The sequence below is a fragment of the Oncorhynchus mykiss genome, chromosome 7 (assembly GCF_057628025.1).
Source record: "Oncorhynchus mykiss isolate SJ-2025 chromosome 7, ASM5762802v1, whole genome shotgun sequence".
Classification (NCBI taxonomy): domain Eukaryota; kingdom Metazoa; phylum Chordata; class Actinopteri; order Salmoniformes; family Salmonidae; genus Oncorhynchus; species Oncorhynchus mykiss.
The window spans coordinates 64,728,599-64,752,500 of NC_143028.1; the positions used below are offsets into that span (position 1 = coordinate 64,728,599).

A 23,902-nucleotide genomic window follows, 5' to 3' on the forward strand; every position below is an offset into this window, starting at 1 on the left:
GAAATACAGTGCATTCAGAAAATATTCAGACCCCTTGACTTTTTCCACATTTTGTTACTTTACAGCCTTATTCTAAAATGGATTAAATCTTTTTTTCCCTCATCAATCTACACACAATACCCCATAATGAGAAAACAAAAACAGGTTTTAAAAATGTATTTAAAATAAACAACTGAAATATCACATTTACATAAGTATTCAGACCCTTTACTCAGTACTTTGTTGAAACACAATTGGCAGAGATTCTTGGGTATGACGCTACAAGCTTTGCACACCTGTATTGGGGAGTTACTCCCAATTTTCTCTGCAGATCCTCTCAAGCTCTGTCAGGTTGGATGGGGAGCGTGACTGCACAGCTATTTTCAGGTTTCTCTTCAATCAGGTTCAAGTCTGGGCTCTGGCTGGGCCACTCAAGGACATGCAGAGACTTGTCCCGAAGCGTTGTTTTGGCTCTGTGCTTAGGGTCGTTGTCCTGTTGGAAGGTGAACCTTCGCCCCAGTCTGAGATCCTGAGCGCTCTGGAGCAGATTTTCATCAAGGGTCTCTCTGTACTTTGCTCCATTCATCTTTGCCTCAATCCTGACTAGTCTCCCAGTCCATGCTGCAGAAAAACATCACCACAGCATGATGCTGCCACCACCATGCTTCACCGCAGGGATGGTGCCAGGTTTCCTCCAGATGTGATGCTTGGCAGTCAGGCCGAAGAATTCAATCTTGGTTTCATCAGACCAGAGAATCTTGTTTCTCAAGGTCTGAGAGTCCTTTAGGTGCCTTCCGTCTGGCCACTCTACCATAAAGGCCTGATTGGTGGAGTGCTGCATAGATGGTTGTCCTTCTGAAAGGTTCCCCCATCTCCACAGAGCAACTCTAGAGCTCTGTCAGAGTGACCATCGGGATCATGGTCACCTCCCTGACCAAGGCCATTCTCCCCTTATGGCTCAGTTTGGCCGGTCGGCCATCTCTAGGAAGAGTCTTGGTGGGTCCAAACTTCTTCCATTTAAGAATGATGGAGGCCACTGTGTTCTTGGGGACCTTCAATGCTGCAGAAATGTTTTGGTACCCGTCACCAGATCTGTGCCTCAACACAATCCTGTCTCGGACCTCTATGGACAATTCTTTCAAACTCATGTCTTGTTTTTTGCTCTGACATGCACTGTCAACTGTGGGACCTTATATAGACAGGTGTGTGTCTTTCCAAATCATGTCCAATCAATTTAATTTACCACAAGTGGACTCCAATCAAGTTGTAGAAACATCTCAAGGATGATCATTGGAAACAGGATGCACCTGAGTCTCATAGCAAAGGGTCTGAATACTTAGGTAAATATTTTTTATCGGTAAATATTTTTTTAAATTCATTTTCAAGCATTTCTAAAAAAAATTTGCTTTGTTATTATGGGGTATTGGATGTAGATTGAGGAAAATGTTTTATTTAATCTATTTTAGAATAAGGCTGTAACGTAACAAAGTGGAAAAAGTATACTGAATATTTTCCGAATGCACTGTACATGTAATCTCCTACCAATGATATTTTCTCTCCATTTGACATTTGTTTCACCCACAGAGATACATTATCCCACATAATAACCTATTAGCTCATTACTGCCCTGGCCTTATTTCTTCATAAATAAATGACTTTTTCCACATTTTGTTACGTTAAAGCTTATTCTAAAATGGATTCAATTGTTTTTCTTCCTCATCAATCTATACACAATGCTCTATAATGACAAGGCCATGTACTGTACTGTACTGTACTGTAGTTAGTTAGTTAGGGTATAATGTGTATATTTATGTTGTGTATATACAGGGCGCATTTTTAAGAGGCCTAGGTCTCAATATGTCTTCCCTGTTGAAATAAAGGTTGAATAAAATAATTAATTGGCCCCTTCTGCGGCCGCCATCCCATAACACGCTGCTCGCCGGACGACGGTGGCCGTGTAAATATGTATTTCCTGTCAGGCTGTGTGTGGCGAGTTCCCTTTTAGGTTAGTCAGCAAAACACAAAACATTTTATATTTTTGATGAGGCAAGATCAAACGTTTTGAGTTGCTGTTGATGTCAATGCTCTCTCCTCCCCATGGTCGCTCTCTCGCTCTCCAAATGGTTTCCTCTATACCACTCCCTCTCCACCCTCTGCACTTGCTCCTCTATTACTGCCCATGGAAACAGAGGGATGAGAAAGGGACACAATGTAAAAGTGAGTAACACTTGACATTTATCAGGGTAACTGGAAGGCTACACTAACAGAACAGGACTCTGGGCAGACGGCCAGTCCATAGAATACTCTGTCACTTTTGATAGCTCTCCAGACTAGACAGAAATTGCTTGGCAGCAGTGTTTTGTTTTGTGACTTTTTTCTGCTTCCTTTATTTGACCACTGAGGGGAGGGGAGGTTAAGAGGATAGGCTAACTACTGTATCTGTCTGTAGATCAAGGCTCCAGTACTCTGTAGTTAAAGGGTGTTGTACTCTGCCTTCCACTGTTCTCAGCTTGTGGTCATTGAGGCCAGGGTCAGACTAAACCTGCTGGCCTAAAACAAATAGATGTTAGAGGTTGCAACCAAATTACTCATCACTCTCTTTCTTCTTCTCTCTTTTCCCTCTCTTTTATCTTTCTTCTCCCTCCCTCTCTCAACCCCATTGCCCCTTCTCCTTCTCTCTGTTTCTTGATTCCCCCTCTCTCTCTTTCTTTCCCCTCTCCTACCATTTTTTTCTCTCACTCCTCTCTACTCACCCCCTCACAAGAAATAAAAGGTGATATGCCCAAATGACTATTGCCCTGTCACGCTCACCTCTGTCATTAGGAAGTGCTTAGAGAATCTGGTCATGGCCCACATCAATGCCAGCATGCCAGGCACACTGGACCCACTGCCATTTCCATCGCTATTCACACGGCCATAACACATCTGGACAAGAGGAACAGCTATGTGAGAATGCTGTTCATTGGCTACAGTTCACCATACGACACTATTGTTCCCTCCAAGCTCCGAGCCCTTGGTCTAGACACCACCCTCTGCAACTGGATCCTGGACTTGCTGACGGCAGACCACATGGGGCGGCAGGTAGCCTAGTGGTTAAAGTGTTGGGCCAGTAACTCAAAGGTAGCTTGATCGAATCCCCAAGCTTGGGTAAAGGTAAAAAAAGGTCAAATCTGTCGTTCTGCCCCTGAACAAGGCAGTTAACCCACTGTTCTTAAGCCGTCATTGTAAATAAGAACTTGTTCTTAACTGACTTGCCTAGTTAAATAAAGATTCAATAAATAAAAAAATAGAATGCTGTGAGGATAGGCAACAACACCTCCTCCACACTGACTCGTAACACAGGGGCCCCTCATGGGCTTTGCATGACACCAAAGTGTCTTTGCAAGACTGCGTGGCTTTGCACGATACAGTGCCTTGCGAAAGTATTCGGCCCCCTTGAACTTTGTGACCTTTTGCCACATTTCAGGCTTCAAACATAAAGATATAAAACTGTATTTTTTTGTGAAGAATCAACAACAAGTGGGACACAATCATGAAGTGGAACGACATTTATTGGATATTTCAAACTTTTTTAACAAATCAAAAACTGAAAAATTGGGCGTGATGAACTGGCGTTGTGGTGTCACGATAATAACCTCTCCCTCAATGTCAGCAAATCAATTGAGTTGATTGTTCACTTCAGGAAGCAGAGGGAACATGTCCATGTCAATGGGACTGTATTAGAGAGTCATGAGTCACAAGTTTTTATGTTCCTCGGCGTTCACTTCACTGAGGACTTGTCCATTACCTTCATTTACCAACAACACTACCGCTTTTGTCAAGAGGGTTCAAAAACACCTCTAGTTCCTAAAGCGCCTGAAGAAATTTGACTTGCCGGGTCCTCTCCAAATACTACCGTTGCGCCATCGAGAGCATCCTCACAGGTTGCATCACAGCCTTTTATGGAAAATGCTCCCTGCACGACCACAAGGCCCTCCAGTGAGTGGTAAAGACAGCCCAGTATATCGCTGGGACCGTGCTTCCACTCATCCAGGACATATACTCGAAACAGTGCCTGAGGAAGGCACGCAGCATCATCAAGGACCCCACACACCCAAGCCACAAGCTGTTCTCTCCCTTACCGTTGGGCAGGCAGTATCGGAGCATGGGGTCTGATAGAAACTGTCTCTGATCCTGTTGGTATCTACAAGCATCAGACTGCTGAACACTAGAACTGGACTGACCACCTGCTCTGATTCTGATTCTCCACACTTAGCACACATGGACTTGCTCATGCACACACCCACACACATATACATTCATGCTACACACACATCACAACTGCTGCCCCCAAACTCTTATTATACTGCTGAATTTAAACACATGACCCCATCCCCTCTTTCCCCAATACACATGTAAATCTTGAACTAGAAATTGTGCCTTCATGTATTATACTTCTGCTAAAATGTTTATTCTATTCTACTAAGCCATTTACTTATTTCGTATTCTTATTTTTTACTATTTCTTATTGTTGTTGCATTGCAGAGAAGGAACCTGAAAATAAGCATTTCATTGTATGATGTACAGGGCATTGGGAAAGTGTTCGGAGCCCTTGACTTTTCCTACATTTTGTTATGTTATAGCCTTACTCTAAAATGTATTACATTAAATTGTTTCCTCATCAATCTACACACAGCACCCCGTTTTTGCAAATAAAATCCCTTATTACCTAAGTATTCAGACCCTTTGCTATGAGACTCGAAATTGAGATCAGGTGCATCCTGTTTCCATTGATCATCCCTGAGATGTTTCTACAACTTGATTGATGTCCACATGTGGTAAATCCAATTGATTGGACATGATTTGGTCCCACAGTTGACAATGCATGTCAGAGCAAACACCAAGCCATGAGTTTGAAGAAATTGTCCGTAGAGCTCCGTGACAGGATTGTGTCGAGGCACAGTTCTGGGGAAGGGCACCAAAAACTTTCTGCAGCATTGAAGGTCCCGAAGAACACAGTGGCCTCCATCATTCCTTTAGGTTCTAATTCTCAGAGTAAAACACTCAACAGACATTCTTCCCAGAGAGTCAATACAGCTGCATTCAGACAAAACATGTTTCCACCACCACAAGTATATATACTCCAATTTAGGCACTCCTTCTCTCCAACCCTTACATCTTTTATGGTTCGACAGGAAGGCGAAGTGATAGGGTAATAAACCATTCTTTCTCCCTTAACTTCTTGGCGCACCAATCCCTTTAAAGGGATCATTTTCGTCAACATCCGCTGAATTGCAGAGCGCCAAATTCAAATTAAATTACTAAAAATATTAAATTTTCATGAAATCACAAGTGCAATATAGCAAAACACAGCTTAGCTTGTTGTTAATCCGCCTGGTGTGTTAGGTTTCGAAAAAGCTTTTCGGCGAAAGCAAACCAAGAGTTTATGTAAGGACATCTCTCTCAGCAGACAAAACATTACAAATAGCTAGACAATATTTGGACATTTTTGAAAACTTTAGATTGTTTTCTATCCTAATCTGACAATTATATGCATATTCTAGATTCTGGGCCTGAGAAATAGGCAGTTTCATTTGGGTATGTTTTTCATAGAAACATCAAAATACTGCCCCCTACACTCAAGAGGTTAGGGGATCTGACCTGACCTCAACCCCCTTGATGCCTAATCCAAAGATCTCACCCGTATTCCCTATAGCAATCCCGTGATTTCCTCCCGTCCACCCAACACATTCCAAAGACATCTGGCTCCTAAAGATAACCATTAACTTCTGATGTAAAAACCATTAACTTCTGATGTAAAAACCAGTCTCTTTCACTCGTCAGATACTATACTGCGGAGTATATCAATGTTCTAAATTCAACCCAGAATCTAACAATTCTTAAATGGAACAAGTTTGGAACCACCAAGACTCTTCATAGAGCTGGCCGTCTGGCCAAACTGAGCAATCTAGGGAGAAGAGCCTTGGTCAGGGAGGTGACCAAGAACCCGATTATCACTGACAGAGCTCCAGAGTTCCTCTATGGAGATGGGAGAACCTTCCAAAAGAAAAACCATCTCTGCAGCTCTCCACCAATCAGGCCTTTATGGTAGAATGGCCAGATGGAAGCCACTCCTCAGTAAAAGGTACATGACACCCCTCTTGGAGCTTAAATAAAGGCACTTAAAAACTCTCAGACCTGAATGCCATGTGTCACGTCTGGAGGAAAGCTGGCACCATCCCACCATCTGTAGGGATATTCTTTCAGCGGCAGGGACTGGGAGACTAGTCAGGATCGAGGGAAAGATGAACGAAGCAAAGTACAGATACAGTGGGGCAAAAAAGTATTTAGTCAGCCACCAATTGTGCAAGTTCTCCCACTTAAAAATATGAGAAAGACATGTAATTTTCATCATAGGTACACTTCAACTATGACAGACAAAATGAGAAAAAAAAATCCAGAAAATCACATTGTAGGATTTTTTATGAATTTATTTGCAAATTATGGTGGAAAATAAGTATTTGGTCACCTACAAACAAGCAAGATTTCTGGCTCTCACAGACCTGTAACTTCTTCTTTAAGAGGCTCCTCTGTCCTCCACTCGTTACCTGTATTAATGGCACCTGTTTGAACTTGTTATCAGCTCTCGATGGTGCAGCTGTAGACCCTTTTTGAGGATCTGAGGACCGATGCCAAATCTTTTCAATCTCCTGAGGGGGAATATGTTTTGTTGTGCCCTCTTCACAACTGTCTTGGTGTGCTTGGACCATGTTAGTTTGTTGCTGATGTGGACACCAAGGAACTTAAAGCTCTCAACCTGCTCCACTGCAGCCCCGTCGTTGAGAATGGGGGAGTGCTCGGTCCTCTTTTTCCTGTAGTCCACAATCATCTCTTTTGTCTCTAATCACATTGTGGGAGAGGTTGTTGTCCTGAAACCACATGGCCAGGTCTCTGGCCTCCTCCCTATAGGCCGTCTCATCGGCAAATTTAATCATGGTGTTGGAGTCGTGTTTGGCCGTGCAGTCGTGAGTGAACTGGGAGTACAGGAGGGGACTGAGCACGCACCCCTGAGGGGCCCCTGTGTTGAGGATCAGCGTACCTACCCTTACCACCTGGGGGCGGCCCGTCAGCAAGTCCAGGATCCAGTTGCAGCAGGAGGTGTTTAGTCCCAGGTTCCTTAGCTTATTGATGAGCTTTGAGGGCACTTTGGTGTTGAACGCTGAGTTGTTGTCAATGAATACCATTCTCACATAGGTGTTCCTTTTGTTCAGGTGTGAAAGGGCAGTGTGGAATGCAATAAAGATTGTATCATCTGTGGATTTGTTGGGGCGGAATGCAAATTTGAGTGGATCTAAGGTTTCTGGGATGATGGTGTTGATGTGAGCCATGACCAGCCTTTCAAAGCACTTCATGGAAACGTATGATCTCTGTAATTGCAAACAAAGGTTTCTGTACCAAATAAGTTCTGCTTTTCTGATGTATCAAATACTTATGTCATGCAATAAAATGCAAATTAATTACTTAAAAATCATAAAATGTGATTTTCTGGATTTTTGTTTTAGATTCCGTCTCTCACAGTTGAAGTGTATCTATGATAAAGAAATACAGACCTCTACATGCTTTGTAAGTAGGAAAACCTGTAAAAATCGAATACTTGTTCTCCCCACTGTACATGTAAACAGAAGTTATAGTGACCAGTAGATAAATAGATACATTAGATACTTATGGCAATGGTAATCAATTAACATTAGCGATAATAAATCAAATCCAAAATAATTTTAGCAGCAGCGTTGGTAAGGGTGTGTGTATGTATGGGTGTAAGTGGGTTGCGTCAGTGATGAGTGTGTGAGTGAGGGTGTATATGAATGTGTGTATGTGAGTAAGAGTGACAGTGAAGGTTTGTGCGTCTGAGTGGGTAGAGACCTCTGGATAGGCATAGAGTCAGTGTGGATAGGCTGTGGGGGAGGGAGAGCAGTAGTTAGACATTACAACAGCCTTGTGATCCTTTCAAACGCCTCATGTCTTCTCATTGACTGACCTCTTTGTATTTTCTGCGGTTTTCTAGATTTATTTGCAACAATTAAGATTTCAATGAGGTGATGATATATTACTCGGAATCTATGAAACGTATTTTTATCTTAATTCGGGAAATACCAGTTGATCTAAAGGTTTGATTGTAGAAAAATACACAAGGGATAACATGTTTTTCGGACTGGTTTGTGTATTTTATCCAAATGAATGTCAAAGCCTTTGGCAGTAGTTGCCTGGCAGATTGTGTCCACAGTGGGAGGCTGACATGGGGTGTGGATGGGTGTGTTTGAACGGCCGGCTTTACTTGTTTCTATTTGGTATGGCAGCATTTTAGAGTCAGTTTAGACCTTTGAACCAAGGCAAATACAGCAACCTATAGAACCTCCTAATAATTTCTAATCCTAAAAGTTTGTCATGCATTTTTCATACCTCTAAAGTAGCCTTGTGTCAAGCTGAATGTATACAGTGCCTTGCGAAAGTATTCGGCCCCCTTGAACTTTGCGACCTTTTGCCACATTTCAGGCTTCAAACATAAAGATATAAAACTGTATTTTTTTGTGAAGAATCAACAACAAGTGGGACACAATCATGAAGTGGAACGACATTTATTGGATATTTGGATAACTTTTTTAACAAATCAAAAACTGAAAAATTGGTCGTGCAAAATTATTCAGCCCCCTTAAGTTAATACTTTGTAGCGCCACCTTTTGCTGCGATTACAGCTGTAAGTCGCTTGGGGTATGTCTCTATCAGTTTTGCACATCGAGAGACTGAAATTTTTTCCCATTCCTCCTTGCAAAACAGCTCGAGCTCAGTGAGGTTGGATGGAGAGCATTTGTGAACAGCAGTTTTCAGTTCTTTCCACAGATTCTCGATTGGATTCAGGTCTGGACTTTGACTTGGCCATTCTAACACCTGGATATGTTTATTTTTGAACCATTCCATTGTAGATTTTGCTTTATGTTTTGGATCATTGTCTTATTGGAAGACAAATCTCCGTCCCAGTCTCAGGTCTTTTGCAGACTCCATCAGGTTTTCTTCCAGAATGGTCCTGTATTTGGCTCCATCCATCTTCCCATCAATTTTAACCATCTTCCCTGTCCCTGCTGAAGAAAAGCAGGCCCAAACCATGATGCTGCCACCACTATGTTTGACAGTGGGGATGGTGTGTTCAGCTGTGTTGCTTTTACGCCAAACATAACGTTTTGCATTGTTGCCAAAAAGTTAAATTTTAGTTTCATCTGACCAGAGCACCTTCTTCCACATGTTTGCTTGTGGCAATCTTTAAACAACACTTTTTATGGATATCTTTAAGAAATGTCTTTCTTCTTGCCACTCTTCCATAAAGGCCAGATTTGTGCAATATACGACTGATTGTTGTCCTATGGACAGAGTCTCCCACCTCAGCTGTAGATCTCTGCAGTTCATCCAGAGTGATCATGGGCCTCTTGGCTGCATCTCTGATCAGTCTTCTCCTTGTATGAGCTGAAAGTTTAGAGGGATGGCCAGGTCTTGATAGATTTGCAGTGGTCTGATACTCCTTCCATTTCAATATTATCGCTTGCACAGTGCTCCTTGGGAGGTTTAAAGCTTGGGAAATCTTTTTGTATCCAAATCCGGCTTTAAACTTCTTCACAACAGTATCTCGGACCTGCCTGGTGTGTTCCTTGTTCTTCATGATGCTCTCTGCGCTTTTAACGGACCTCTGAGACTATCACAGTGCAGGTGCATTTATACGGAGACTTGATTACACACAGGTGGATTGTATTTATCATCATTAGTCATTTAGGTCAACATTGGATCATTCAGAGATCCTCACTGAACTTCTGGAGAGAGTTTGCTGCACTGAAAGTAAAGGGGCTGAATAATTTTGCACGCCCAATTCTTCAGTTTTTGATTTGTTAAAAAAGTTTGAAATATCCAATAAATGTCGTTCCAGTTCATGATTGTGTCCCACTTGTTGTTGATTCTTCACAAAAAAATACAGTTTTATATCTTTATGTTTGAAGCCTGAAATGTGGCAAAAGGTCGCAAAGTTAAAAGTGGCCGAATACTTTCGCAAGGCACTGTATATTCAACATCATCTATTGTTTGATCTTGTTGTATGCATTTCTGTGATAACTGTTTACTCTATTACCTGTCTGTTCAATCTCTTATTCTCCTCCTCTCTCTTAGGTCTGTCTGGTAACCCAGTGGATCTGGAGAAGCGCCACACAGCGTTTGGGAAGAACTTCATCCCTCCTAAAAAGCCTAAGTCTTTCCTGGCGCTGGTGTGGGAGGCCCTACAGGATGTTACTCTCATCATCCTGGAGATTGCTGCCGTCATCTCCCTGGGCCTGTCCTTCTACCACCCTCCCGGGGGAGATAGCGAACGTGAGTAGTACACCCTAACCCGGGGCAGTTACAACGGGTGGGAGGGGTGGTGAGGGGGACTGGGGCATGAAGGGAGAATTGAGGGTTTGCAAATGTTTTCATTTCCTGTTCCACTGACCTGGTCGTGTTGTGGCATTGTTTGTATCACTGACCTGGTTGTGTTGTGGTCTTATATAACTGACCTGGTCTTGACCTGATCATGTTGTGGTCCTGTGTTCTGCTTTCCCCAGTGTGTGGTGAGACAGCATCTGGAGTGGAGGATGAGGGCGAGGCGCAGGCGGGCTGGATCGAAGGCGCTGCCATCTTGTTCTCTGTTGCCATCGTTGTCTTGGTGACAGCGTTTAACGACTGGAGCAAGGAGAAGCAATTCCGCGGGCTGCAGAGCCGCATCGAACAGGAGCAAAAGTTCACCGTCATCCGCAAAGGCCAGGTCATCCAGATCCCTGTGTCCGAACTAGTGACAGGAGACATCGCCCAGATCAAATACGGTAAGACATGGTTCAGATAAAATAAGAGATAAAATGTGCTTGATTGAAACATGCTGTGGCATTCCCCTGACAGGATACAGTCAGACCTTGGTTTAAATACATGTGTATTTGTTATTTAAATACTTAATTTCTGTCTATTTGAGTATTTTCAAATAACGTGGCCTTAATTAACTACTTCTATTGGAAGTATTTGAAGGTATTTTCAAATAAATTACTATAAATAGTCTACTATTTGAAGGTATTTTCAAATACTTAGTTCCAAATAGGCCTGCATTATCTAAAATACCAAACAGACCTGGTTCAAATGCGTGGGAGTATTAAACTATTTGTATACACACTGTGTATTTTAGTATTTTTCAAATACATGCCAATACTTTACAAGTGTATTTCAATATTCAACTACTTGTTTTGAAATAAAAAATATATAAATACTTACTTACAAATGATTTTGAAAGTATTTGAAATACCCTAAATAATATTTGAACCCAGCTCTGAATACAATGAACCAATATGATGAGGTAACACATTGACCAAATATACAAAGGTACGGAATACGGTGAGACATTGTATATCACAGTCATATAATTGTGTAACTGTTTCCTAGGTGATCTGCTGCCAGCTGATGGTATCCTGATCCAGGGCAACGACCTGAAGATTGACGAAAGCTCTCTGACTGGTGAATCAGACCAAGTCAGGAAGTCCCTCGAGAAAGACCCCATGCTGCTGTCCGGTGAGAGCGCTTATTCATAATATCACTATTATCAGACATTCAATTTCCCAGTCAGGACCTCTATTGTTTTAAATGAAAACATATGTCGTGTGATACAGTATGTAGACTGAAAATTGAGGACAATGGAATAACATACAGTACAGTTATTCATACATATAGCACAGTTCTGACCTTTTTGTTAATCTATCTCTCTCTCTCTCTCCTTCCCAACTCTCTTCTTATCCTCTCTCTTTCTCCCCCTTCCTCCTCCAGGCACCCATGTGATGGAGGGATCAGGTAGAATGGTGGTGTCTGCAGTGGGTCTCAACTCCCAGACTGGAATCATCTTCACTCTGCTGGGGGCGGGAGACGGCGACGAGGAAAAGAAGATCAAGAAAGGTAAGAGATGGGGGGGTGACAAATGCACATCGCCATGGTAACAGTTCACAGAGAGTCAGTGACTGGCTTTTTCCCCAATCTGTCTCCTGTGTGTGTGTTTCGATCTACCGAGCTATCCTTGTCCTTCTACGTGAGCGCTCTGTTTGCTGGTTCCCCGAGGTAAGATTCTAGTGGAAGAATGAGTTACTCCAGTCTGTTGAACTCTAGGACGATGTAAAGAAAGATGGGACAGCCATGATAAACACTGTACCATGGAGGCCAGAGGTTCCATTCAGTTTCCTTGACATCGCTGTCCTTATTTATCTAATCCCCGGTGTTAGTTTTCACATCCAAACCGAGGCCCTTTCTAGACCACTCCTTCCCCGGAGTGGTTCTGTTCTGTTCATGGATGATTGGGTGGTCATTCTATGCCCGTACCACAGACCCACTGTCAGGAATAACGGATTTCCACTCTCTTTCATCCCTCCCTTTCATATGTGTTCTAATTTAACAAGCTACACTAAGGCCTCCAGTGCAGTTAATCTACATATATATCTACATGGTCTCTACTGAGCTTGTGTTCCATACTAACACTTATTTGGGTTTTCTTTTCTGTTTGGTAAGAGTTTTTTTTGCTAAGATTTCTGTTTTTCAGGCATTCATTCTAAAGGGGCTGAATGTGCCAGCTCAGAGGAGGGAGCTGCAATACAATGACTCATTCCAATTGGCATCTTTAGTCATCACAAAATTAGGCTGTGATTTCAAATGTTCATGAAACTGTTGGAACGCAGCCATCATGACCTTAATGTTATGGGTTTTATTAGAGTAGATCAGAGCAAGTAAAGGCTAGTTAGTTGCACACGCACACACTGGCTGCAGCACAGGCACGCACACTGGGTGCTGAACTGTCTGTCTTCCTCTGAGACAGGTGTATACAGTGAGGATGGAGGAAGAGGGCAGACATACTTAGAAGCACACACACAGTCCCACACCTCCCCCTCACCTTCACACAGACTCAGACATACCTTCTATATGCTCACTCATTCAAACACACTTTCCCTTCACACACACGAAGACTGTCAAACACTTACACACACACACCTCTCTGCCACATACATATTGATACAGGGACTCAGAGAGCAGAGGAGAGGGGGCAAAGTGGCCAAATTAGGCTTCAGGGCTTGCTGCTGCTCAGCTGACAACTGCTGTTCACACACACCTCATCTCCACATACCCCCCCCCCCCCCCCCCCAAATGTCAAGACAGGGCCATGAGTGAGTGGATGGGAGGTGTGTGTGTGGTGCATGTGCGTTCTTATAAAACGTATTTCCGTTAGTTACACATGTATTGATTGAAACAGACGAGCCCAGTGTCACCAGTAACTGATCCTGCTGTCTGTGGATTGATGCTCTACTTTACTCTACAGCCTTAAACCAACTAGTGGTCTCTCTCCTCTGACAGCCCGTTCCAGCCCCCAACACACACTTGAATTTATATTGTTTTGATCTTCTGTTCGTTTTGGTTTTATGATTTTTTAAATTTCCTTTAAGCCATGTTATCAGCATTCCGCACTCTCTCTCTGTCTGAACAGGTAAAAAACAAGGACCCCCCGAAAATCGCAACAAAGGTAACCCCTCCATCCCTCCCTCTCCCCTTCCATTCAGCAGCAGTCTGGGAGTTTCGTGTCAGTCTTATGCACTCTCTTTTCTCTCCCTTTCTCCCTCTCTCTCTCTCATGCTCTCGCTTCCCTCCACCTTCTGAAAAGGGGAGGTTCTTCTCGCCTCGCTTTACCTGTGAAAGGATGTAACTCTCACCTGCCACTGGTCCCCAGAAAGAGAAGTGGGATTAGCCGTCAATGCCACTATTGTAGACCGATATCCATCTCAAGGCTACCTAGGGTTAGCATTCAGCACTACTGTTGTAGACCTTATCCTTCAGAGCTATGAAGGGTTAGTATAACACAACTGTAGTCAACCATTATCAATCACAGAGCTTCTCAGGAGTATCCTTCTTTATCCTTCTGTTCTAGACTACTGCAGGTATATCCGTCAGAGCTATATGGGGTTAAAATAATAACACAACAACTCCAGTAGATTTGTATCCCTTCTAGGGCTAAATAGGTTTATCTTTACCTCAATCACAGAGCTGCAAAAGGGTTAGTTCTACTAGCCCCAAATAGAATGTTTCATCCTCACATGCTATGTTTAGATAGACACCCGGGGTGTTGTAGCTCTTACAGCTTGCCTAGCCTGGACCGCTCCACCCTCCATGTGACGTGTCATCCAGAACTCATCCAAGCTGTCTCCCCCCCTCACTCATCCTCCCAGGGCCTGAGCATCTGCTGCTCACAGACCCTCCCCAGCCCTCCTGCCCTCTCCTCTCTCCTTCCCCTCGCCCTTGGCCTTTCACTAATAAACAGCTTCTCTCCTCTCCAGCATGGAGCGGTAGCTAATGCTAGAGTAGGACAACATTAAATTAATAGGGACAGGTCGACCCAACCTGCATTCACAACATGAAATATATATTCTGAAAATGTCCACATACTGATGAGTAGTTTATCCAGTGCAGTAGCTTTATGGATGCCAAGTGATCTGTGGCTCCTGAGAGTAAATGGAATAGGAGTGGTAGGGCCCCTGATATCATGTTTCAGTATCTGTGAATTTGGTAATAGTTTTTGGGCTTAGTTTAAAGAAGGGATCTAAACAGAATTATAATAGACATTGTATATAAAATTATAATGTAAATTCTTCTATCTATCTAATGCTAACTTCAGAACTAGGGTCAAGGGGTTAGGGAGACTGTACAAACTCTGGGAAGTGGCTCATTGTGGGAGTTGCAGCCTGACATTATCAATGGGCTGTGGATTGTTGTCTGTTCTGTTCTGTTTTTCTATTCTGTTTCTTTTCTCTCACTGTTGCCTCTTTCCAGGATGTTGCTCAGGACCTCATGCTGTCTCGTACTCTCTTCTCGCGATCACTGTTTGACTCTACCTCTCTTTATTTATTTTTCTGTCTCTTTCGCAAAAAAAAACTACCTCTGGAGATGTGCAGCCTCGTCTTCTACCTCATCATTTTATTTTTGTGGTGGTTGTATATCTCTGCTTTGTTTTTTGTTCTCTTTTATTCAGTTTGTCAGTTTCTTTGAGTTTTTTTGAGGGGTAACACACTCGCAACCCCCCCCCCCCCCCCCCCCCCCCGACCCCCCCCCCACCCACCCCTCGTCCAACACCCCCCACCCCTCGTCCAACCCCCCCCACCCCCCACCCACCCACCCCTCGTCGTGGTCCATGCTGCGTCTGTAAGTGCTGTGCATCCGTCTGTGAGTCAGTCCATCCGTCAGTGAGTCAGTCCATCCGTCTGTGAGTCAGTCCATCCGTCTGTGAGTCAGTCCATCCGTCTGTGAGTCAGTCCATCCGTCAGTGAGTCAGTCCATCCGTCAGTGAGTCAGTCCATCCGTCAGTGAGTCAGTCCATCCGTCAGTGAGTCAGTCCATCCGTCAGTGAGTCAGTCCATCCGTCAGTGAGTCAGTCCATCCGTCAGTGAGTCAGTCCATCCGTCTGTGAGTCAGTCCATCCGTCTGTGAGTCAGTCCATCCGTCAGTGAGTCAGTCCATCCGTCTGTGAGTCAGTCCATCCGTCAGTGAGTCAGTCCATCCGTCTGTGAGTCAGTCCATCCGTCAGTGAGTCAGTCCATCCGTCTGTGAGTCAGTCCATCCGTCTGTGAGTCAGTCCATCCGTCAGTGAGTCAGTCCATCCGTCTGTGAGTCAGTCCATCCGTCTGTGAGTCAGTCCATCCGTCTGTGAGTCAGTCCATCCGTCAGTGAGTCAGTCCATCCGTCAGTGAGTCAGTCCATCCGTCTGTGAGTCAGTCCATCCGTCAGTGAGTCAGTCCATCCGTCAGTGAGTCAGTCCATCCGTCTGTGAGTCAGTCCATCCGTCTGTGAGTCAGTCCATCCGTCAGTGAGTCAGTCCATCCGTCAGTGAGTCAGTCCATCCGTCAGTGAGTCAGTCCATCCGTCTGTGAGTCAGTCCATCCATCCGTGCGTCAGTCTGCCAGTCCAGACAGTGTGTGGCTGTGTTCAGTCTGATGGGTCTGGTCTAATCTGACTCGGTATCCCCTGACTGGTGGCCTATTCTCAGGGGTGGCAGAGTCACTATGTTCAATACAAGGGACTTCAAGTACAGACATTTAAGGAGTGTGAGAAAAAAAACATTACAGAAAAAATGACAAGTTTACAAAATGATCCAACTAGATTGTGAATGTACTTTAAATTCACTGGTGTTGAGTTTGCATGGGCCACAAATAGAATCCATAGCGATGCATATGACACTGATTACCATAGAATACTGATCTTTTATTTTACCACCTTTATTATACTCGCCCTTAGATATTGTGGACTATTTATACTGGAAAAGAGACAGCCCTAGGGAACAAACAGAGCGAATATAAGATATGAAGTGGTCAAAGGCAAATATCTTATTTGCGTTTGTAAAACATGACTGAGCTCTGTAGCAGAGATGAAATACGTTCAGTTGACAATCCCCCGCAAAGGAACCATTGTAGAATTTACAACCTGTACTTCCATGTTCTGAAAATATTCTCTGTTATATGTATGATGTTAAACCAAAAACCATCTCCATAGACTCTTCTTGGCGCATTTCTATGGAGACTTACCCCCACACCAGTGTGTCGGCAGTGTTTTATGTTAATGTTAACTCTAGTGTAATTGTGTCTCCATCAGGAGAGTCACACTAAACACTTGGGGAGAGCAGAATCAACAACCTCTGCATCATCAAGACAGTTGCTATGCGAAAAGGTGTTCACAGTTAGCCGTTGTTATGTAAATGCAGGCTGAAAGTACCAGGGGCCTGGCTTTGGCCCCAGGTGAAAGCAAGTCCACCAGAGCCATGGCCCAGTGAGACACGGGTTCCGGCCCGCATAGATGGAAACAGAAAAATATGAACGTTTTGGGTGAATCACTGGGGTAAATCCTGTATGGAAATGCGCCATCTGGGAGAAGTTGTATAGCGTTAAAATGCTGCTACAAATCAGTTTTGTATTGTTAAATCCTTACCTTTATCTCAAGCATTTCCTGATGAATTCTGTGCTGTATGTTTACACTTTCCAACACCTGCTTTCGCAATGTTTCATTTATGCATTAGAGTATTTACACAATCAATCAGTTAATTATTGAGTACTAATTTTACTTTAATGAAGAATAAATCGCATTTGCCATCAAACTGACTGCTAACAACAAATAATAACATCAGTGTTGATCACAAGGGATCTGTTCTGGTTTAAGAGATGAAATGATCCACATGGTTTAGTGGATCACTGCTCAGGACCTGAGTCTGGTGGTCTGGTGACCGTGTTTCTGTCTCTCTTCCAACCGGAACTGAACCACAACCCCTCGATCTCCCTTCCTCCTGCCTCCTCCTGACCCCCCCCCCCCCCCCCCCCCCCCCCCCAAACAAATCTCACCACCAACCATCTCCAACCTCCAATCACTACCCTCTTTACCCTCCCCAAACTTTTTCACCACCACTAATTGTCCTCCTCCACCCCCACCACCCTCTTCCCACTGCCACCTCCCTCTACCCTACCTATTTCCTCATCCATCTACCCTGTCCCATAGCTAAGACCCAGGACGGCATTGCCCTGGAGATCCAGCCCCTGAAGAGTGAGGTTGAGTCCGAGGAGAAGGAGCCAGAGGTGGAGGTCAAACAGGTGAAGAGGGTTCAGATCACCAAGAAGGAGAAGTCTGTGCTGCAGGGCAAACTCACCAAACTGGCTGTGCTAATCGGGAAGGCAGGTGAGGTCAGAGGCAGAGATGCACGTGCACACAGACCTACACAGGCACACACACATAGACATTGCAGACCGGCAAGGCAGGTAAGAATAGAGAAGGTCTAAAAACATTAGGACCCTGACACATGTACACACAGGTGTACATACAGATGTAAAATCGTAATTTGAGCCAGTTTGCTACAGTAGGAAAATAATCCTGCAGCAACAGGAAATGTGAATTATTATGTGGATTATAACCAATAGACATTTTTGTAGGGGTTAAACATTTTTCGTAAGGGCCGATCAAGTATGAAATTTCAGTGGAAATTCCAAACTTTGGAAGCCTTTTTAAACCTGAAATACAATACCATTTTAAGGGTGATCAAATTAAGGTCCTACATCTGTACATGCCTGCTCCTGGATTTGACCTCCAGATAGAAACAGTATACTTTGTTTGTTTTGCCCAGGTCTGATCATGTCAGCAGTGACGGTGGTCATTCTCATTCTGTACTTCGTGATTGATACGTTCGGGGTGCAGGGTCGCCCATGGCTGAAGGAGTGTACCCCCATCTACATTCAGTACTTTGTCAAGTTCTTCATCATCGGAGTCACTGTGCTGGTGGTGGCTGTGCCTGAGGGGCTGCCTCTAGCCGTCACCATCTCTCTGGCCTACTCTGTCAAGGTACACACAAACCAACACGCACACGGTGCTGGTAGTGGCAGTGCCAGAGGGGCTGTCGCTAGCTGCCACCATGTCCCAGACTTACTCTGTCAGGTCACACACACACAGCACTGACCTCTGTCTGTCTTGTCCCCTGTGTAGAAAATGATGAAAGACAATAACCTGGTGCGTCACCTGGATGCGTGTGAGACGATGGGGAATGCTACGACCATCTGCTCTGACAAGACAGGCACCCTCACCATGAACCGTATGACCGTGGTGCAGGCCTACTTGGGAGACACACACTACAAGAAAGTACCGGAACCCGACGTCATCAAACCATCCACACTGGAAGTCCTGGTCAACAGCATCGCCATCAACTCAGCCTATACTACTAAGATCCTGGTGAGAGAGAGAGAGATGCACGCACACACAGACACACACACACACACTGTACACTTACACACCCATCCTCAAATGCAGAAATTGAACGAGCAACGATAAACCTTCACCGCTCACTCTCACACACAAACACACCCACACACACACACAAATCCTTAAGTGAGGCACTTGAAGCACACGCTAATATCGTCCCAGTCTTCAGTAAAGATGGTCCATAATAACATTCCAGAAACATGATACTGCTTTCTATCCACTCATTCATCTTCCCATCAATACCACCAGATAATCACATAAGACTGAAGATGCAGGCTTTAAATAGCCCTTAGGAGAATCCCTCACTCATCTTCGATCATTCCTTGGACCATAGCGCTTCGACATCTGGAGCTTCATGTCATATGTACACAGTGTGTGCACATCCTTACAAATGCATAGTCTTCTTCTCTAGTGCATTTCTTTATGGTTGCTTTTACACTCTGTAGGATGCATATCTCAATGCTCCTTTTACTTTGTCTTCTTCATGAAATATACATGTTTGTAGCATACAGTAGGTAGGGTGTGTGTAACGTTTTGTTTGTTTCTCCAGTCTCCAGCGAAGGAGGGAGGTCTGCCCCGCCACGTTGGCAACAAGACAGAATGCTCCCTATTGGGCTTCGTGCTGGAACTGAAGAGGGACTACCAGCCAATCAGGGATGAGATTCCTGAGGAGAAGCTGTATAAGGTGTGTAGCTGCTTCAAAATGTATCAATGAAGTTAAATGTGCAATCTGTAACTTATTTCACTTTTATAAATGTGTGTTCTGTGTGGCTCCAAGACTAAATTTACAAATAACCTACTGCCCGTTATTCCTACAGAAAGCTAACTTACACACAAACTAGTGTACTATAGTGATATAGCATATTGTGATAATATGGGAGTTATAACTAACTGAGAGGTGTGTTTCCAGGTGTACACCTTCAACTCCTCCCGTAAGAGCATGAGCACGGTGCTGAAAAACACAGACGGTAGCGGCTTTCGCATGTACAGCAAGGGAGCCTCCGAGATCGTCCTACGCAAGTACAGAGTGGAGGGAGAGGGGGAGGGAGGAAGGGATTGGTCATATCTTTCGTTGATGAATGGATACACCAAGATAGGAGGGGGTGGATGATCAAGTCCATCTTTCTATCTTTCCCCCCCTTCCCTCCTCGCCCTCTAGATGTTCCCGTATCCTGGACACGAACGGGGAGCCACGTATCTTCAAGCCTAAGGATCGTGATGAGATGGTGAAGGTGGTGATTGAGCCCATGGCCTGTGACGGTCTAAGGACCATCTGTGTGGCCTACAGGGACTTCCCTGCCGAGGCAGGAGAACCAAACTGGGACAACGAGGCCGATATCCTCAACGAGCTCACCTGCATCTGTGTGGTCGGCATTGAAGACCCTGTCAGACCTGAGGTGAGACATGGACAGACGCATTCTGCCTGAACAAAACAAGCTCTGGTGAACATCCTCTAACTGATCAGAAAATGCATAAATATACAGTACCAGTCAAAAGTTTGGACACACCTACTCATTCAAGGGTTTTTCTTTGTGTTTAATATTTTCCACATTGTAGAATAATACTGAAGACATAAAAACTATGAAATAATACATATGGAATCATGTAGTAACCAATAAGTGTTATACAAATATATTTTATATTTGAGATTCTTCAAAGTAGCCACCATTTGCCTTGATGGCAGCTTTGCACACTCTTGGCATTCTCTCAACCAGCATGAGGAATGCTTTTCCAACAGTCTTGAAGAAGTTCCCACATATGCTGAGCACTTGTTGGCGGCTTTTAATTCACTCTGCAGTCCAACTCATCCCAAACCATCTCAATTGGGTTGAGGTCGGGTGATTGTTTGCAGCAATTAGACCATGAAGGCCTGATTCACACAGTCTCCTCTGAACAGTTGATGTTGAGATATGTCTGTTACTCGAACTCTGTGAAGAATTTATTTGGGCTGCAATTTCTGAGGCTGGTAACTCTAATATACTTATCCTCTGCAGCAGAGGTAACTCTGGGTCTTCCTTTCCTGTGGTGGTCCTCATGAGAGCCAGTTTTATCATAGCGCTTGATGGTTTTTGCGACTGCACTTGAAGAAACTTTCAAAGTTCTTGAATTTTTCAGAATTGACTGACCTTCATGCCTTAGTGATGATGGACTGTCATTTCTCTTTGCTTATTTGAGCTGTTCTTGCCATAATATGGACTTGGTCTTTCACCAAATATGGCTATCTTCTGTATACCACCCCTACCTTGTCACAACACAGCTGATTGGCTCAAACGCATTGAGGAAAGACTTACACAAATGAACTTTAAACAAGGCACACCTATTAATTGAAATGCATTCAAGGTGACTGCCTCATGAAGCTGGTTGAGAGAATGCCAAGTGTGTGCAAAGTTGTCATTGAGGCAAAAGGTGGCTACTTTGAAGAATCTCAAACGTAAAATTTATTTGAATTTGTTTAACACTTTGTTATTTCATAGTATTGATGTCTTCACTATTATTATACAATGTAGAAAATAATACAAATAAAGAAAAACCCTTGAATGAGTAGGTGTGTCCAAACTTTTGACTGGTCCTGTGTATATATATATATTTGTTTGTAGTTGATATCTTCAGAGCTGATGTTGGATATGACTGCTTAGATTAGCTGTGTAGTATGTTGTTTGGAGGTTGACCACAGTATCAGAGGTATAGATAATGAAGCCCAATATACTAAAGGTCTTAATGGACTGTTGTTTGTCAGAATAAGATTTCTCCAAAACACTGCTGAAGGATTTTGTTGATCTGTTCAATTTTCCATTAAATAATGAACTGTTTTGCTGCAGTGTGACTCAAACATCTGATCCCCATTAAATATATTGAATTAGCCCAGGAACCTGCTGGCTCCAGTCATATGATATCATATTGACTGCAGCAGTCAATGAGAGGAACAATTTGAGAGCCACTTATAAGTGCATGAGGACCAAGAACTATAGACGAGGTATATCTTATATTATAAACTGGGTGGTTTGAGACCTGAATACTGATTGGCTGACAGTCATGGTATATCAGACCATACACCATATGTATGGCAAAACATTTATTTTTACAGCTCTAATTACGTTGGTAACCAGTTTATAATAGCAATAAGGCACCTAAGGGCTGTGTCTAGGCACTCTGCGTTGCGTGGTACATAAGAATATTGGCCATATACCACACCTCCTCTGGCCTTATTTCTTAAATAAGAGACTGGGTGCATATGACACTGATATCAACAATGTATCATATTAAATAGTTCAAATCAGTGTCATGAGGCCAGTGATGCAGTGATCTAAGTTCTGCTATGCTACGATAACTGCAGGCAGCCAGTATCTATTTAGAGAGCTGGTGTTTGAAGGAAAAGCTCATCTGCACACACAGACACATGCACAGTCTCTCTCTCACACTCACACACACACACAAACACACACACATCACACACATCACACGTAAGTGTAGCCAATTGAGTTCATGTTCACGCTCATGTTCAACCCTCCTCACTCCACTGCGGCCCTAGAGAACTGAAATGGCCCTCTTGTCTCCTAAAGAGTCTTCTCTATAGCCCCAGCCAGAGCCCGTGAACCTGCGAATTACAATGTTAATGGATTATCAACAGCTTTTGGTGCCAATATGGCCGATAGTGTGCTGAACCTACTGAGCTCTGGTGAAAACAGCATTATGAATCCTGCTGAAACAGCCATTTTAAAGAGTGTGGCTGTACAATATTAGCTAGTTTCTTGCCCCGCCCGGCCGCCACTTGCTGTGTCTTTCACATGACTCACTGATAGTCATTAGAGTTTTGAATGTCAAGCAGCAGCAGATAACATAGTGGATGGAAATAGCTTTGTAGCCAGCGGGTGACAGACACTCTACCAGTTCCCAATGGGGTTGGAAGGGAAGGGCGGCTAGCTGCTAGTGGAAAGGTACTGTACTGTAGCAGCCATGCTAGGACATTTATAATGGCTGTGCACTTTAGCGCTGATATTTACGTGACAGCAGCGTCTCTGAAATGAGCTTCTGGTATGTAGAATATTCACTAATATCATCCATTAATTATGCAGATGAGGCACCCTTCATTACCATGATAGATGGGGAAAGAACACCTGCGTCATTTTATTATTCAAATGCATTACTGAGGGAAAATGCAAAGCATCAGAGATGTTATCATGGTTCAAAATAAAGGCCAGAGATGTGGGCGACTGTTCGGGGAACTTTGAAGAGTTAGCGATCGTAGGTCTGTGAGTGGATGTTTACATGAGGTGGTCTGCCAGTGCTAGTGTGGGAGCATTCACCACAGTGGGTTATTTATTTCCTTAGGATTCTGTGTTATTGTGGGGGGTGGGGGGAGGGTTGTGTAGACAGTGTAGCTACACGTTTAGTGGTTTGTGTGAGGGCAGACGGGGTGGGGGAAGGGGTTGTGGGCTCAGCGGTGTGATCGGCAGACGTCTGTGAGGGGTTTCTAATGATCTATAAATAAGTGATCTGATTGGTCTAATGAGGAGTGACTCATCACATAGCTGAGGGTGGCTAATTACACAAGACTTCACTCAGACACACAGAGAGAGAGACTCACACGCACAGAGGGTTGAGAGGTCACGCTAGAATGAGCAGAAGCTGTCAGGGATTCACACTGTCGTGCTGAGAAGGAGACTAAAATAACCTGCGACACTGTTACTGAGATCAACGGTGGTACAAAATGGAGTAGGGAACGTGTGGAGGGGAATATACATACAGAATACACTCAGATACACACTTACCTTACACAGACTGGTCTGAGATCAGCACTGGTACTATACCAATAAAGTCATTTTTAAGTGGACATATAACTACACAGTACTAGATGACCAATGTCCTTGTAGTGAACTTAGTCATGACTCTCTCCTCCCTCCCATAAAGGTACCTGATGCTATCCTCAAGTGCCAGAGGGCTGGCATCACCGTCCGCATGGTTACCGGGGACAACATCAACACCGCCCGTGCCATAGCAACCAAGTGTGGCATCCTGTTGCCAGGCGAGGACTTCTTATGTCTGGAGGGCAAAGAGTTCAACCAGCTGATCCGTAATGACCAGG

At 43.9% G+C, this 23,902-nt stretch overlaps 1 protein-coding gene across 7 annotated transcripts in view; it reads left to right on the forward strand.

Moving 5' to 3' along the window:
• The window catches only part of LOC110528364 (plasma membrane calcium-transporting ATPase 1), a 192,338-nt gene that overhangs the window by 78,453 nt on the left and 89,983 nt on the right, over nucleotides 1–23,902 (forward strand). For 4 of the 7 annotated variants that reach the window (XM_036983969.2, XM_036983968.2, XM_090241752.1 and 1 more), the window contains exons 3-13: nucleotides 10,165–10,362; nucleotides 10,593–10,850; nucleotides 11,455–11,580; nucleotides 11,833–11,958; nucleotides 17,572–17,748; nucleotides 18,191–18,405; nucleotides 18,547–18,789; nucleotides 19,370–19,504; nucleotides 19,730–19,839; nucleotides 19,979–20,216; nucleotides 23,728–23,902. The exon at nucleotides 23,728–23,902 is cut by the window's right edge and continues 5 nt beyond it. In XM_036983969.2, the coding sequence (XP_036839864.1) occupies nucleotides 10,165–10,362; nucleotides 10,593–10,850; nucleotides 11,455–11,580; nucleotides 11,833–11,958; nucleotides 17,572–17,748; nucleotides 18,191–18,405; nucleotides 18,547–18,789; nucleotides 19,370–19,504; nucleotides 19,730–19,839; nucleotides 19,979–20,216; nucleotides 23,728–23,902 (2,001 nt within the window). Of the gene's footprint in view, nucleotides 1–10,164; nucleotides 10,363–10,592; nucleotides 10,851–11,454; nucleotides 11,581–11,832; nucleotides 11,959–13,528; nucleotides 13,565–17,571; nucleotides 17,749–18,190; nucleotides 18,406–18,546; nucleotides 18,790–19,369; nucleotides 19,505–19,729; nucleotides 19,840–19,978; nucleotides 20,217–23,727 lie in introns of all 7 variants that reach the window. The other 3 variants (XM_021610379.3, XM_021610376.3, XM_021610377.3) reach the window with 1 other exon arrangement.